Source organism: Sphaerodactylus townsendi, linkage group LG09 (genome assembly GCF_021028975.2).
Source record: "Sphaerodactylus townsendi isolate TG3544 linkage group LG09, MPM_Stown_v2.3, whole genome shotgun sequence".
In the NCBI taxonomy this organism is placed as follows: domain Eukaryota; kingdom Metazoa; phylum Chordata; class Lepidosauria; order Squamata; family Sphaerodactylidae; genus Sphaerodactylus; species Sphaerodactylus townsendi.
The window spans coordinates 24,863,889-24,877,583 of record NC_059433.1 but is presented as its reverse complement, the minus strand read 5'-3'; the positions used below and the strand labels follow the sequence as shown (position 1 = coordinate 24,877,583).

Below are 13,695 nucleotides of genomic sequence, written 5' to 3'. Positions count from 1 at the left end.
CTGGACCATAGACAATTAATGTGCCTATTTGTTCATTCAAAAAAGAGACACAAATGCAATAGTTCATTTTGCTGCTGCTGCTGCTGCTGCTGCTGCTGCTTCTTCTCCTTCTCCTTCTCCTTCTCCTTCTCCTTCTTCTTCTTCTTCTTCTTCCTCTTCCTCTTCACAATACAATTCTTTGACTTCTCACCTGCTACATATCCAAATTTTTATACAATTCTGACTCTCTAGACATGTTTCCAATTTTTATTACTAGTTGTGCTTTTACTTCTAACAGCATCGCTTGCCTAATGGAAATTTAGCAGGTGAAACGTACTGCTGGCATGGGGCTATTTAACAGAAACTTCACCTGATCTCCCTGCCTGGAAAACTTCGTCTGCTACATTTCTTCAAGCCAAATTGCTGTTAAAAGAACAGGAAGAAAAACCTTTTAAAAAGCAATCCTAAGTAGGACAAAACCGTTCTTAATTACGGACATTTTTTGTATGCTTTCCCTTGACTTCTTACGATCTTCCAAAGAATCAGAGATGAATCCCAAAGGCATGCTAACATTCCAACCAAGAAGTAAGAAAGGAACTCCTCATATTTTGGTTCTTTTTTAGTACTTGGTATTTATTTGGTTCATGATCCTATTTCTTCTGGGAACACATTTGCTTCACCTGTTATAAATTTAGGATTTGGCTCAGTCATAGGGATACTATTAAAGCATTTGCATTCAACTACTAACTCTGCTCTCCTGGCAACTAATTTAAAAAGCCAACAGTTAAACTGTGGAGGGGGGAAAATCTACCTGTGAAAATTTGAGGTCTCAAAATATGAAAAGCTAAATGAATGGCCAGGAAATAATCAGGTCACACTTCTTTATGCATTGTTCTCTCTGGAACAGAACATTCAGTGCAATTTATACTTGTCAAAGGACTGGAAAGAGGAAACAAAATAGAATCTCCAATATCGTACTCTAGGGTACTTTTGCTACATACACAAACAGACAATGGAATATGAAACTGGAAGCTGTTCCATGCCCTTGAGAAGACGAGAAGAGAATCAGTTTAATTCTGCTGAGGAAATAGAGAGGAACAGCAATGTAAGGGCCAATAGTTTTTCCATGTAAAAAATATTCTCGGTGTGTGCACGAATACTGTGGCAATGGAATGCTGCCTATCCCTGTTTGTTTCTCTGATATGTCGTCTCCCACTGCCTGATCATGCAAGACTCCAACTAATTGAGGTTTCTGGGTGCACTGAATTCAGCACAACGCGTTCTTTTTCTTGGCATCAGTGGCTCAGATTGCACAGGGTCATGTCTTGTGTGAACATTTTCCTACTCCCACTCGTATCTTTTCTACTGCAAGCTGAATGACAGCTTGGATAAAATTATTATGACAAATCCACAGGTTAAGGAAAACCAACTGATAGCACTCTTCTGAGTAATAGCTGTGTAGCAGCTGTATAGTTGGAAATCATGCCTTGTTCATGAAGCAGAAAATTTTTATTCTTCACTGTGAGGCATGGTGAAATACTAGCACACAAGGATGAGCAAAACTTCACTTCTTTCTCAGATGTGTAGGCACTTAGCCTGCTAAGAGACATACGTGGAAAATGCAATTAATGGCCCAGTTAAAGATTGACAGCCCCAAAGGGAGAGAGGGCTAGTGGGAGCAGCGCACCCTTGCACCAACACGTTTGCCCCTCCCTGGGGCACCTACCCTAGTGGAGGGCCAGATTTCCTGGTGGCCAGCTCCCTCACAGCTCTACTGCTGCTGCAGAACTCAGAAGTTCGGGCTGCAGTAAAGCTGTGCTGGCGTATCACTTGGATGCTTAGTGTGGGAGGAGGCAGGGCATTCCCACGGGCAGAGCCAGACTTAGTCAGCTCCCTACCAGGATTGAGGGCCGGCAGCGCGGCACAGTGACCCTCGGATTCACAGTGGCCCTCGGATTTACAGTGTTGTATGTCCATTCATCCCCATGGGGCTTTTTGGTGGAGGGGAGGTCCAGGGTTTTTCACTGCTCCTTGCACCGTTAAAAAACTCTTTTGGAGTCGGCAGGGCAGCACTTTATTGGCACTGCAGCCCGCTGCCTTTAGGTTTCGATGGGGCTGTTTGAGCAAACTGTGTCATAAATTCTACTTATAATCATATGCCAAGATTTTATAAGCAGGCAGCGAATCCCAAAATACAGATAAGTATATACCGGGAAGGTTTGACGAATCAGATGACTTATTAAAATATTTTCACATATATATCCTTTTAGCCTCTAGTAGTTTATTTTTTTAAAAAAATCTGTAAAAACGTCTCTCTACATGTACCTTCAGCCTTTATAACTCCTCTGCCTTAGGGGAGATGTCACAGGTCTGTGTTCAGTAAACCATTTTCAAAGGACTGTATTCACTTGTGACCCACCGCGTGTCATATCACATTACAAAACACCTAGAACTGGCATACGTTCATAAACTCTTGGTCCATAAACAAGTCTTTGTAAATGAACACTTTAATTCAGACTTTCTGCTAATACAAATAATGTCAGTCTTCTTTTGTCTCCTTTTACAATAGGTTGACCCCAAACAGCTTTTCAGTCCAGCATGACCAGCAATCAGATGTACAAGAGCTTGCAAAATTTGGTGAAATTGTATCAGTGACCCCTTTTGGAAAACAAGCTGCTGTTGTTGTATTCAAAGAGATTAGCTCAGCATGTAAAGCAATAAGGGCTTTCCCACCTGTTGGTTCAAGTCAGAATATGCGATGTGATTGGTATCATAAATTCATGTCTAAATACAAAAAGGTAAAGAGAGGGCTACCATAAATGTCTTAAACAACTCTGTCAATTAATATAATAAACAGAACAGCCCTGTCAAAATTAAGGCACCATCTTGGAGTATTAGTGACATTTGTTCTTGTAGGAAAAGGGGTACAGATTAGTTTTGCAGAAATCTATTTTGCACAGTTGGGCAAGAGATCAGAGCTTTGATTTCTTCTGCAAAAAACTCATCACAGCACTCATGCACTCATCGGAGACCCATCTTTCTTTGAGAATCTTGCACTCTTGAGAATTAACTTCATGCAGCTTCTCCTTTTCCATGCTTCGCAGCAACCGCTTGGAAATTGCCAGGGACTACAGAGAGAATGAAATCAAAAGCCCACAGTTAGTGTGGAACACACGGCTCCAAGCTGCACTATTCTGGAACTGGAGTTACACATTACGAGGTATATGCAAGGTTCCAGAAAACAAGTTTGCCTGATAAGGCTGATGTAGGGGAAGGGGGTTTGCAGGGGAAAACTGGCAGGTAGAAAAGGGGTGCTGGACCTCTTTCCCTTGCCCTGATGCTTTCCCTCCCTGAAATGTTTCATCCAGCCAAACTGTGAGGCTGTATTGACCTCACCAGAGATCCTTGAGAGAGAAGTGGTCTGACTTGGTATAAAGCAGCTTTTATGTGTGTGAAATATGGGTTACCTATCTCAAAGAGTAACTATGAGAACAAAAGAAACAACAATATTTTGTTGAACATAAGAACATAAGAACTAGCCTGCTGGATCAGACCAGAGTCCACCTAGTCCAGCACTCTGCTACTCGCAGTGGCCCACCAGGTGCCTTTGGGAGCTCACATGCAGGAGGTGAAAGCAATGGCCTTCTGCTGCTGCTGCTCCTGAGCACCTAGTCTGCTAAGGCATTTTAAATCTGAGATTGAGGAGGATCAAGATTGGTAGCTGTGATGGAATAGTACTGTAAAACTAGCAAAGTCACATATGACTGTGAAAAGCATATTTGCCTTTTGATCTCCTGGAGGGAGGACAGGAAACTATGCAGAGGTGCTAGGATGAAACTTCAAAGGCCTAAGTTACCTCATGGCCTGAACAGAGTTTTCCTGGGAAGGGGAAAACAAAGGTTTTGGAATTCCATCTTGAGACCTGGTCAGAGAAGCATCTCTGGGCCATGGGTTCCCAGAACGGGGACAAAGAACCAAAAGGGACATAACCAGCTAAGCAATCCCTTAAAACCGCAATCATGTTTTATTTCTTTGATTTCTGTTTTTCAATAAAAATCGTTGATACCTCAGCTGGTTGGAGTTATTGGAGAAAAGAACCCAGGTTTTAATGAAACAAGCGTGGCTCTCCCAGGCTTGCTTTCATGATAGTAGCCATAGATCGACTTCTCCTCCATAAATCTGTCCAAGCCCTTTTAAAAGCTAAATTATATATAAATTATACAAGAACTGTAGGGGGGGAAATTAAGTTTAAAAAAACCTCAGAAACATTCTAATTTTCATGTGCGTGGGCAAAACCATCAAGTTATGAAATCCTTACAAGGCACAGTGCCAGCCATGATGGAGCAAAATGGTTGGCTGCACGGCAACCCCATTGCGTCTGTGTACTAGGAGGTCATACCACAGGCTTCAAAACTTTGGATATATGCAACGTATGTATTTTTATTACTGACATTTCTTGGGAGACTTGCGTAAGCTTTTAGCCTTGCCCACACTTCTTTTTGGAAGGTGTTGTCAGGGAAGACTTCGGTAACAAGCCCCAGTGAACAGGCTTCTGCCGCAGTCAATTTCTTGTTGAAAAGCAGCATCTCCGTTGCCTGAAAGAAAGGAAAACGTGACGTGCTCGCTTGCAAAAAAAGTATGGGCCTTTCCCCACTTTCGTCCTTCCCCTCTATGCCGCGTGCTGCTCTCAGCGCGCAGCATCCCAGGCGCGCGCCCGGCCGTTGAGAAGAGCGCCTGGGATGCTGCGCGCTGAGGGGCGCGACAGCAGCAGCTTCGGGGCGGCTGCGCTGTCGCCGCCCCTCTCAGTGGGGAGTGCCGAGGGACCCCGCGCTACTCTCCTCGAGTAGCGCGGGGCTTAAGGGAAGTGGGAAAAGGCCCTATGATAGGCAAGCAGAAAAAAAACCCCTTCCCCATCTATTTTTTTAAGTTGTAAAACTTTATTAGAAATAGAAAAAAAATCATGTTCACCAAGTAATGAAATAGATATATCATAAAATTGTACACAGATCAAATAGTTTCTCTGATTTCTTAACTCTGCAGATAAAAGATCAAATACAGATAAGAGATCAAAAATAAAAATAGAATATAGAAATAAGAAACCTCGGCTGTAGAGCACACCGTGACAAAAATGGTAATCGAGTTGTCAAACAGCCGACACTATGTTAAATCACTTAAATGAACAATTCAAACAGTAAAACAAGTAATATATTATCTAACTATTAACTACTAACATACTACCAGCTGGCATTGCTACTTGCTTTGGGTAAAGTACTGCTAAAGAGCGAAAACGGCTAAATAGTATTCTTTTGACAATCTGTGTTTATCCAAACATTGTATATAAAAATCCCATTTTGCAAAAAAAAAAAAATTATCGGGTCTTCCTCTGAGTTTGCAGGTCAGTTTATCCACGTCCATCAAATTAAACATTCTTCTCCAATCTTCTACTGTTGGAGCTTCTTCCGACTTTCTCCTTCCCAGTCTAATGCATGACGTCATCCTCCTTCTGCCGATTTTTGTATTGTGTTCAATATTTGTTCTGTTGCATGCCCAATCTTGTTAAGATGCTTGCTTTGTAGAATAGTTTCAACTTGGATGCAGATGACACTGAGCTTAGGCCAAACTATCAGTTTCTGTTAATGTAACTAAACCTAGAGATGTGAGGGGTCATGCATTCCCTCTCTGCCTGTCCTCGCATGCTATCAGCTAATGAATTATTTCTGCTTTCATGGCACATAATAGTTCACTGCTCTGTCTGACCTGGCAAAGAACAACATACATTTTCCTTACCGTCCGGGATTCCAAGCTTTATCTTTTAATTAGGATCAACATTCAGATGTTCTAAGTGAGCAGAGCGAATGTGAATGGGGGAGGGTAGATGGCACTGCAGTGGTAAGCTCTTCCCCCAACTTAACAGGGTTTCTAGGAACATATTGTAGAGACTATACATGAACAAGAGGGTTGCTACCTCTGGATTAGGAAATACCTGGAGATTTTGGGGGTGGAGCCTGAGAAGGGCAGGGTTTGGGAGGTGTTAGACTTCCTTGTGTTACAATGCCATAGAGTCCACTTTCCAAAGTGGCCGTTTTCTACAAGGGAACTAATCTCTTTTGCCTGGAGATCTGTTGTAATAGTGAGATCTCCAGTCACCATCTAGAGGTTGGCAACCCTGCAGTGGTGTAGTAGTTAAGAGCAGGTGCACTCTAATCTGGAGAACCGGGTTTGATTCCCAGCTCTGCTGCCTGAGCTGTAGAGGCTTATCTGGGGAATTCAGGTTAGCCTGTACACTCCCACACATGCCAGCTGGGTGACCTTGGGCTAGTCACAGCTTTTCGGAGCTCTCTCAGCCCCACCCATCTCACAGGATGTTTGTTATGGGGGGGAAGGGAAAGGAGATTGTAAGCCCCTTTGAGTCTCATTACAGGACAGAAAGGGGGGATATAAATCCAAACTCCTCCTCCTCCTCCTCCTCCTCCTCCTCCTCCTCCTCCTCTTCTTCCTCTTCCTCTTCCTCTTCCTCTTCCTCTTCTTCTTCTTCTTCTTCTGTCGAAGTGTTGCTACATGGAACATTTGGGAACCTGGCCAGCAGGCAGGGGATTGCATTTAACAAAAAAGCCTGAGCAAATTCAGGAAAGGACTTTTTAAAAAATAAATAAACCATCCACTAGTTTTTCTTTTTCCTAAAATAAGCCTGGACAGACAGTTACATAACGGAAACATATCACATAGAATCTGGGTTTGTAACAAGATCTTGCCTTTGCTAAGCCCATAATTTTTGGAAACATATATGAGGAACATCCTTCTGGACTCTGCCCCAGATTGCTGAAGGGGGTGTGAAATGTAGCCTGTGCAAAAAGAAAAAAAAAGACTTTTCATTTTAAAATTAAGACCCCAAACAGTCATGTGTCACTCTCAGATGGAGGATTTATAAGCCACAGGTTCAAGTTCAACTTGAACTTCGGGGGAGGGCGGTTTAGAAATATAACAATAAATAAAAAATAAATAAAAATTAAAACATAGCAGAACTAAGTAATCCAAATACAGTTTTACAAGATAAAACAGGTACTCCTGTTTCAAAAATGCATACATCAGAGCGAAAGAGGAGACCAGGAAATCATTTCGTAATAGTGAGCAAGAATTTGGCCACTATGTCCAGTTGCTTGGGATTCTCTGTATTCAGAAGATAGTTCAATTTAAGATTAAAAAGGCTTGGATGGACCAGTAAGGGATCCCCTAAAAACAGGTTTGGTCTAAAATCGTTAAATTTTGGACAAACTAATAAAATGTGCTCCAATGACTCCTCAGAGGTTTGACAGTATTCACAGGTACACTTTTGCTGTGAAGGTACCGTGAATCTCTCTGGGGAAAAGGTTAGTGGAAATGTGTTATAAGCCACAGGTAATAATGCCAATTGCCTTAAATGCAGTTAGGCAGCACACGTGGCTCTATAAAAGCCAACTTTTTTGTGTCTTCACCAGAATAAAAAGGAACACTGAGGCCCATCTTGACTTCTTAGACACAATTAATGGTTCCCAAGTCATCCAGAACACGGGCAAAGGTAGATTTGGATATATAATTAACATACCAAAGCCTCAAGTTCTTCGCATGCATGACAAAACTCATGTGAAATCAGTGCCAATGCCTCTTGCAAGTCTTTGCAGTATGTCTGTTTTATTTCTGAAGCCATTTTAGATCAAACAACTTACTTGATCAGGAAGTATTTTATATCTCCAAATCTGCTGAGTTTGAAAATAATAGAAGATAGATTCTTGTATATCAGTGTAACTATATTACTACAACATTTCTAATAGCACCCTTATACAACATGTTTTATATGCACACCTCAACTGAATCCTCTGCTTAAATGAGCTTCAGCAGCTGGGAGAAAAACCAATGCAAAACAGACAGTCTTGGGATATGTCCTGGCAGCATTCAGTTAACCATAGTTATATGAACATGTGCATGAACCGGGATTACCAGACTCACACATGCTTTGCCTGAGTTATGAAGAATACTGGTTATTTCTGATATATCAATGCACAGAATGGCTTAACCAGGGTTAGTTTTCCTTCTGCTAATTGGAAACTTAAACCAGAACTAAACCTTGGCTAGAAATCTCAGTTTGCATGGATAAAACTAATTTCAGTTATGCCAGACCTGTGTTTGTGTGCTGAGGTTAACAAGAGTTAGTGCTATAGTCAGTGGTGGGATTCAGCAGGTTCGCACCACGGTTGTTAAAACGGTGCTTGTAAACAACCAGTTGTTAAATTATTTGAATCCCACCACCGGAACCGGCTGTTAAATTACTTGAATCCCACCACTGGTTATAGTCCAAATTCCTTCATTGTACTCTTGTGTGGGATGAGGAGGAGGAAGAAGAATGTGTTGAGTGCTTATCTAAGGTTAGCTGTAAGGGGGAATACATTAACCCTACTCCGGATGCGGTGAGTGAAGGCAGTGCTCCTATTACCATTTTGACTGCGCTAGCCAACCCAAGTAAACATACGCGCATTCTGGCCTCCGCACTTGTGGACTCGGGCTGCTCCCACTGTCTCATGAGACCACAAGTGGCTGACGAACTCGGTTTAGACCGAGTCCCCTTGGTGAAACCCATTCCCTTCACCCAAATGGATGGTAGCCCTCTAGGTGGCGAAGGTCCGGCACGTTTTAAAACCCAGCCAGTATTTCTTCGTTGTGCCGACCATTGGGAAAAAATAAGTTTCATTCTTGCTCCTGTTGCTAAACACTCTATTGTGTTAGGCATGCCTTGGTTGCTCCTACACAAACCAACCATTATATGGAAAGAACGGATCCTCCAATTCACGGATCCTCCCTGTGGGGATCACATGAACGGGGGGGAAAACCCAACTCCCACTGAGAACGAGCTCATGAGTCCCAAAGCTTTAAATGTATTGTCTGCCTCTGGTCCTGCGGAAATCCCGCAGGCGTATCGAGACTTGTCCAGAGTGTTTCAAGAACAGGAGTGCGACCAATTGCCCCCCCATAGGGATACTGACTGTAAAATTTTACTGCAACCCGGAGCTCAGTTACCCAAAGGTAGAATCTATCGCATGAGTCCCACCGAAGAGAAGGAGCTCCGCGCTTTCTTAGATAAAAACCTGGCTCGTGGATTTATACGAAGAGCCACAAAACATACCCATGCCGCCCCTGTTCTATTTGTTAAAAAGAAGGACGGTTCGTTAAGACTTTGTACTGATTATCGCGGATTGAATGCTGTGTCTGTATCCAACAAATATCCTTTGCCCTTAATTAAAGACCTCTTGGATGCTTTGGGCAAAGGGCGGATCTTTACTAAATTGGACTTAAGAGAGGCTTATTACAGAGTCCGTATTGCGGAAGGCTATGAACACTTGACAGCTTTTAATACAAAGTTTGGACAATACGAATATTTAATAATGCCATTCGGATTAGCTGGAGCCCCAGGGGCTTTCATGGCTCTTATCAACGAAGTTTTACAAGATCTGTTATACAAAGGGGTGGTCGTATATTTAGATGATGTTTTAATTTATTCACAAAACATTGAGGAGCATGAGAAACTAGTATGAGAAGTCTTACAACGCCTACTAGATAACTCCCTCTTTGTTAAGTTGTCAAAATGTTGTTTCCATCGGCTCCTCAATAGATTATCTGGGGTATCGGATCTCTCATGAGGGTTTGGAAATGGACCCAGCGAAAATAGCAGCCCGTAATTGAATGGCCTGCCCACCAACAGGAAGGAACTACAATCCTTCCTAGGCTTTGCCAATTTCTATCGTGACTTTATTCCCCGATTTGCTGAGATCACCTTACAGCTCACAGATCTCCCTGCGTGCCAAAGGCAAAGACTTGCAGGCTTCTAAACCCGGAGCTCCTCCTCTGGTCTCAGGAATGCCAGTCAGCATTCCAGCAGCTAAAACAGCTTTTACCACAGAACCAATTTTAAGTCACCCAAACCCAGATCTTCCCTTCATCGTGCATGTGGATGCTTCGGATAAAGCGCTAGGCGCTGCCCTCTTGCAGAAAAATAAAGATAACAAATTGGTGCCGTGTGCTTACTTGTCCAAAAAGTTTTCTGGGGCTGAACTGAACTGGACTGTGGCGGATAAAGGAGACTGCGGCTATCAAAGCTGCTTTGAGTGTTTGGCGCCATTGGCTAGAAGGAGCCAAGCACCCTTTCCAAGTTTGGTCGGATCACAAGAATCTAGCTGCCCTGTCTACACCGCTCAAAATGTCTGCCAAACAATTACGTTGGGCGATTTCTTCTCCAGAGTTCTCTTTCACAGTCCATTTCTTTCCTGGTAAGAGCAACAAACTGGCTGATGCGGCTGTCTCGCCTCCCCGGGGAGGAACACTTTGCTCTGAAGACATCCCACGCTTTTACCCGTTCTTACTCCCTCCCAGCTGGGATTAGCTGTCACCCGATCACAAACAACAGCGGCTCCTCCCCCTCCGGCCATCCCTAACATCGTCTCCTCCTTCCTCCAGGGATTCAAGGAGGTGGGGCTCCACGAGCTCTCAGCGGAGGACGGCGCTTCACAACTCCGTTTGGAGGGGGGTGTTTGGAACCGGGGAGGGCGTTGGTACGTCCCTCCTCCTCTCCGGAGGCAGGTTCTCGAAGTATGTCATGATGCCCGTCAGGCTGGGCATTTCGGATTTTTGAAAACGTTGCATCTGGCCCGCCCGACAGTTCTGGTGGCGCTCCATGCGCAAAGACATTGAAACGTGAGTATCAAAGGGTGTCCCGTCTGTGCGGAAGCCAGAGTCGATACCGGGAAAGCCGCATGGGTTATTAAAGCCCCTCCCGTTGCATCTACGACCCTGGCAGGTCATTTCCATGGATTTTATAACTGATGATTTGCCGGAAAGCCACGGGAACAACGGTTTTACTGGGTGGTAGTGGATCTTTTCTTTCTAAACAAGCCGCGCATTTTTATTCCTTGCACCACCATCCCGTCGGCACCCTAAATTGGCCCGGTTGTTTATCCAACATGTCTATCAGCCCTACACTCCTCCCCCGATAAGGTGGTGTCCGATCAGCGGTCCCCAATTAAGTGTCCTGAAGTTTTGGAAAGGCGTTCCTGGAGCTGTTGGGAACCACCCCGGCGGTCGGCCGCCCCCTACCACCGTTCAAAGGTGACGGCCAATCAGAGCGGACGAGAACAGAACGTTAGGAACAGTATTTCTACGCTTGTTACACTAACTATCATCATCCAGGACAATTAGTGCGAATTTACTCCCGCTTTTGCAGAGTATGCGTATAACAATGCCATTCGCTAACAGCAGCACGCATAAAGACCCCGTTCGAGATTGTTTTCTGGTACGGTCGCTTCCCACCGTTGCCCCAGCTGCCTGCAGAGGTACTGCAGCCGCCGGAATTGAATTTCAATGGATTTCTTGCGGCTAGCCGAGGGTTGGAAAACGGCAGTGCAGTCTACCTTACAGCAGGCCCAAAGAATCAACCAAAAGGTTCGAAGGCGAACAAACGCGTCAACAGACTTCCCTTTCTTGGCGGGTTGCGGGCGTAGGTCTACTTGTCCACTAAAAACCTTAGAACGCGTGCAAGTAACAAATATTCCAGAAACTTGTACAGCAAGGACATTTTGTGGGCCCTTTTCGGATTAAGCAAAGGGTGATCAATGATGTTACTGCCTCGTTTTAAGAACTACCTAACTTTCGTTAAGTAACATTCACCCTGTCTTCCATTCCAGCTTACTCAAGGAGGCTCCACATTTCAGATGCCTGGCACGACCCTCCGGAGCCACCCCCCCCGGCCAGTTATAATTGATGGCCACAAGCACTGCTATGAAATAGGATGCTGGCTTCTGGACTCCCCGTTTTCTCGCAATCGTCCTACAATATCCTAGTTTCATGGGTTTGGCTATCCCTCTGGCCATATAATCAATGGGTGTATACAGAAAATATTGATGCCCCACTCCTCTCATTTCTGCTTTTCCACAAAGCCTTTCCCTAAATAAACCGGGGCTTTCTTAGGGAAGGCAAGAGTGTAAGGATGGCAATTCTGCCCTGTAGTTCTCTCCCAGCCAGCTGGCCTTGACGGAATGCCTCCAGCCGGGCCAGATTCGGCAGCAACAACCTTGGTGGACGGCTTATCTTGCTGTCCAGGATGAGCATTCCGTTCTCATGAGATGGGCCCGGATGGCCCAGGGAGGGGGGAGGACTTCGGGATGCGTTATAATCCATGTAGTTCAAGGGGAGGTCTCATTCCTGTCATATCGTGTGTGTGTGCTTTCTAAGATGTCTGAATAAACGGACTTATATTCAAAAGCCTTTTATTTCTGCTCTTTGGAATTCCTTACATTAGCAGAATGTAGGTTCATGCCCATTTTGATGTAACCATGGTTATATTGGATCTCTGAACACAGTCCCTTTCTTCCCAGGTCCAGCTGCAGTCCTGGAGGCACAATAGAGGAAGCAAGCTGAGAAACCCCGCCCCCCAGTGGCACAGCACCAAGGGGACGGGATGCTCGTGATGCACCAGGCATGTGCCAGTGTGGGGGCGTTCTGGGGTGTGGCGGGAGCACACGTGTGCCCCAGGCACAGTTCCCCCTAGTTCCAGTCCTGCAGCCCCCCTTCCAAGTCTCATAGAAATCCTTTCTCCACTGCCCGTAGGGTTAAAGAAGAGAGTGCAAAGAAGACAGTGATGGAAGATACACTAGGTCAGGGCAGTCTTGGCCACTGACATATTGATCAGTTCCTGGAAGAGCCTTTTCCAGGCAGAATGTACAGTGGTGGGATCCAAAAATTTTAGTAACAGGTTCCCATGGTGGTGGGATTCAAACTGTGGCGTAGCGCCAATGGGGCTGGGTGGGACACGATGGGGGCGTGGCCAGGCATTCCGGGCCGGGGCATTTCTGGGCGGGGCTGCGCCAGTCCTTGGGCGGGAAACGTCCTTGGGCGGGAAACGAATGCACGCAGGCGCAGGCTGCCACACGCGCCGGTGCACCTCCTGCTAGACTGCTTCAAGTTCTGTGCGCTACTGCTGAGAGGAGGGGCGTAACTAAGGCAAAAATCACGTGGCAAAATCACCAATTAGTAACCCCCTCTCAGCACACACAAATAATTAGTAACCTACTCTCGGGAACCTGTGAGAACCTGCTGGATCCCACCTCTGAGAATGCGTAATGGTGGCATTTTGGACCAGCAGGCAGGAGAGCTATGGACCCATCCTAATTTTTTTTAATGACCCCACTGCCATTTTATTACCGTTTGATGCTGACAGCTGCCTTGAAGTTCCCCCAGAAATGAAAGGTGATTTACAAATTAAACAAACACATAAGCCATAAAGTAACTCCGCTTGCTACGAAGGCTTCGTATTAGGAGTCAATATTGCAAAAGACTTACCCTGTCAGTAGCATACACTACGTCAAAAAGACCAAGGACAGTTACAGAGATTCCAACAGCTGGCCCATTCACTACAGCAATTAACGGCTTAGGAAAATCAATAAAATGGTTGACAAAGTTTCTGGAACGAGAAGAAAACAATTTGTTCGTGTGGCAACAAAACCATCTTCCTCACTGCCAATAATTTCTCCCACACCACAACAAACTTAAGTAATGTCACATAACGTAACAATGGTCCATTCCCCACAGCACAAAAAAGAACATCTTAAAAAGAGGCGACTGCATCTTTTTACTCTGCACACCCAAAATAAGACGCCGGGGAGATGTCTTCAAGAGAGGCAGCTGCTGGTTCGGTTC

The 13,695-nt window shown here is 44.8% G+C and overlaps 1 protein-coding gene across 3 annotated transcripts in view; it reads right to left on the bottom strand.

The window, feature by feature from the left end:
- Positions 1-2,468: 2,468 nt before the first annotated feature.
- Positions 2,469-13,695, bottom strand: part of LOC125439329 (enoyl-CoA delta isomerase 2-like) — a 58,539-nt gene continuing 47,312 nt past the window's right edge. For all 3 annotated transcript variants that reach the window (XM_048508376.1, XM_048508374.1, XM_048508375.1), the window contains exons 7-10: positions 13,339-13,459; positions 6,732-6,821; positions 4,431-4,574; positions 2,469-3,107 (exon numbers count right to left, since the gene is read on the bottom strand). In XM_048508376.1, the coding sequence (XP_048364333.1) occupies positions 2,952-3,107; positions 4,431-4,574; positions 6,732-6,821; positions 13,339-13,459 (511 nt within the window). In that variant the 3' untranslated portion in view covers positions 2,469-2,951. The remainder of the gene's footprint in view (positions 3,108-4,430; positions 4,575-6,731; positions 6,822-13,338; positions 13,460-13,695) is intronic.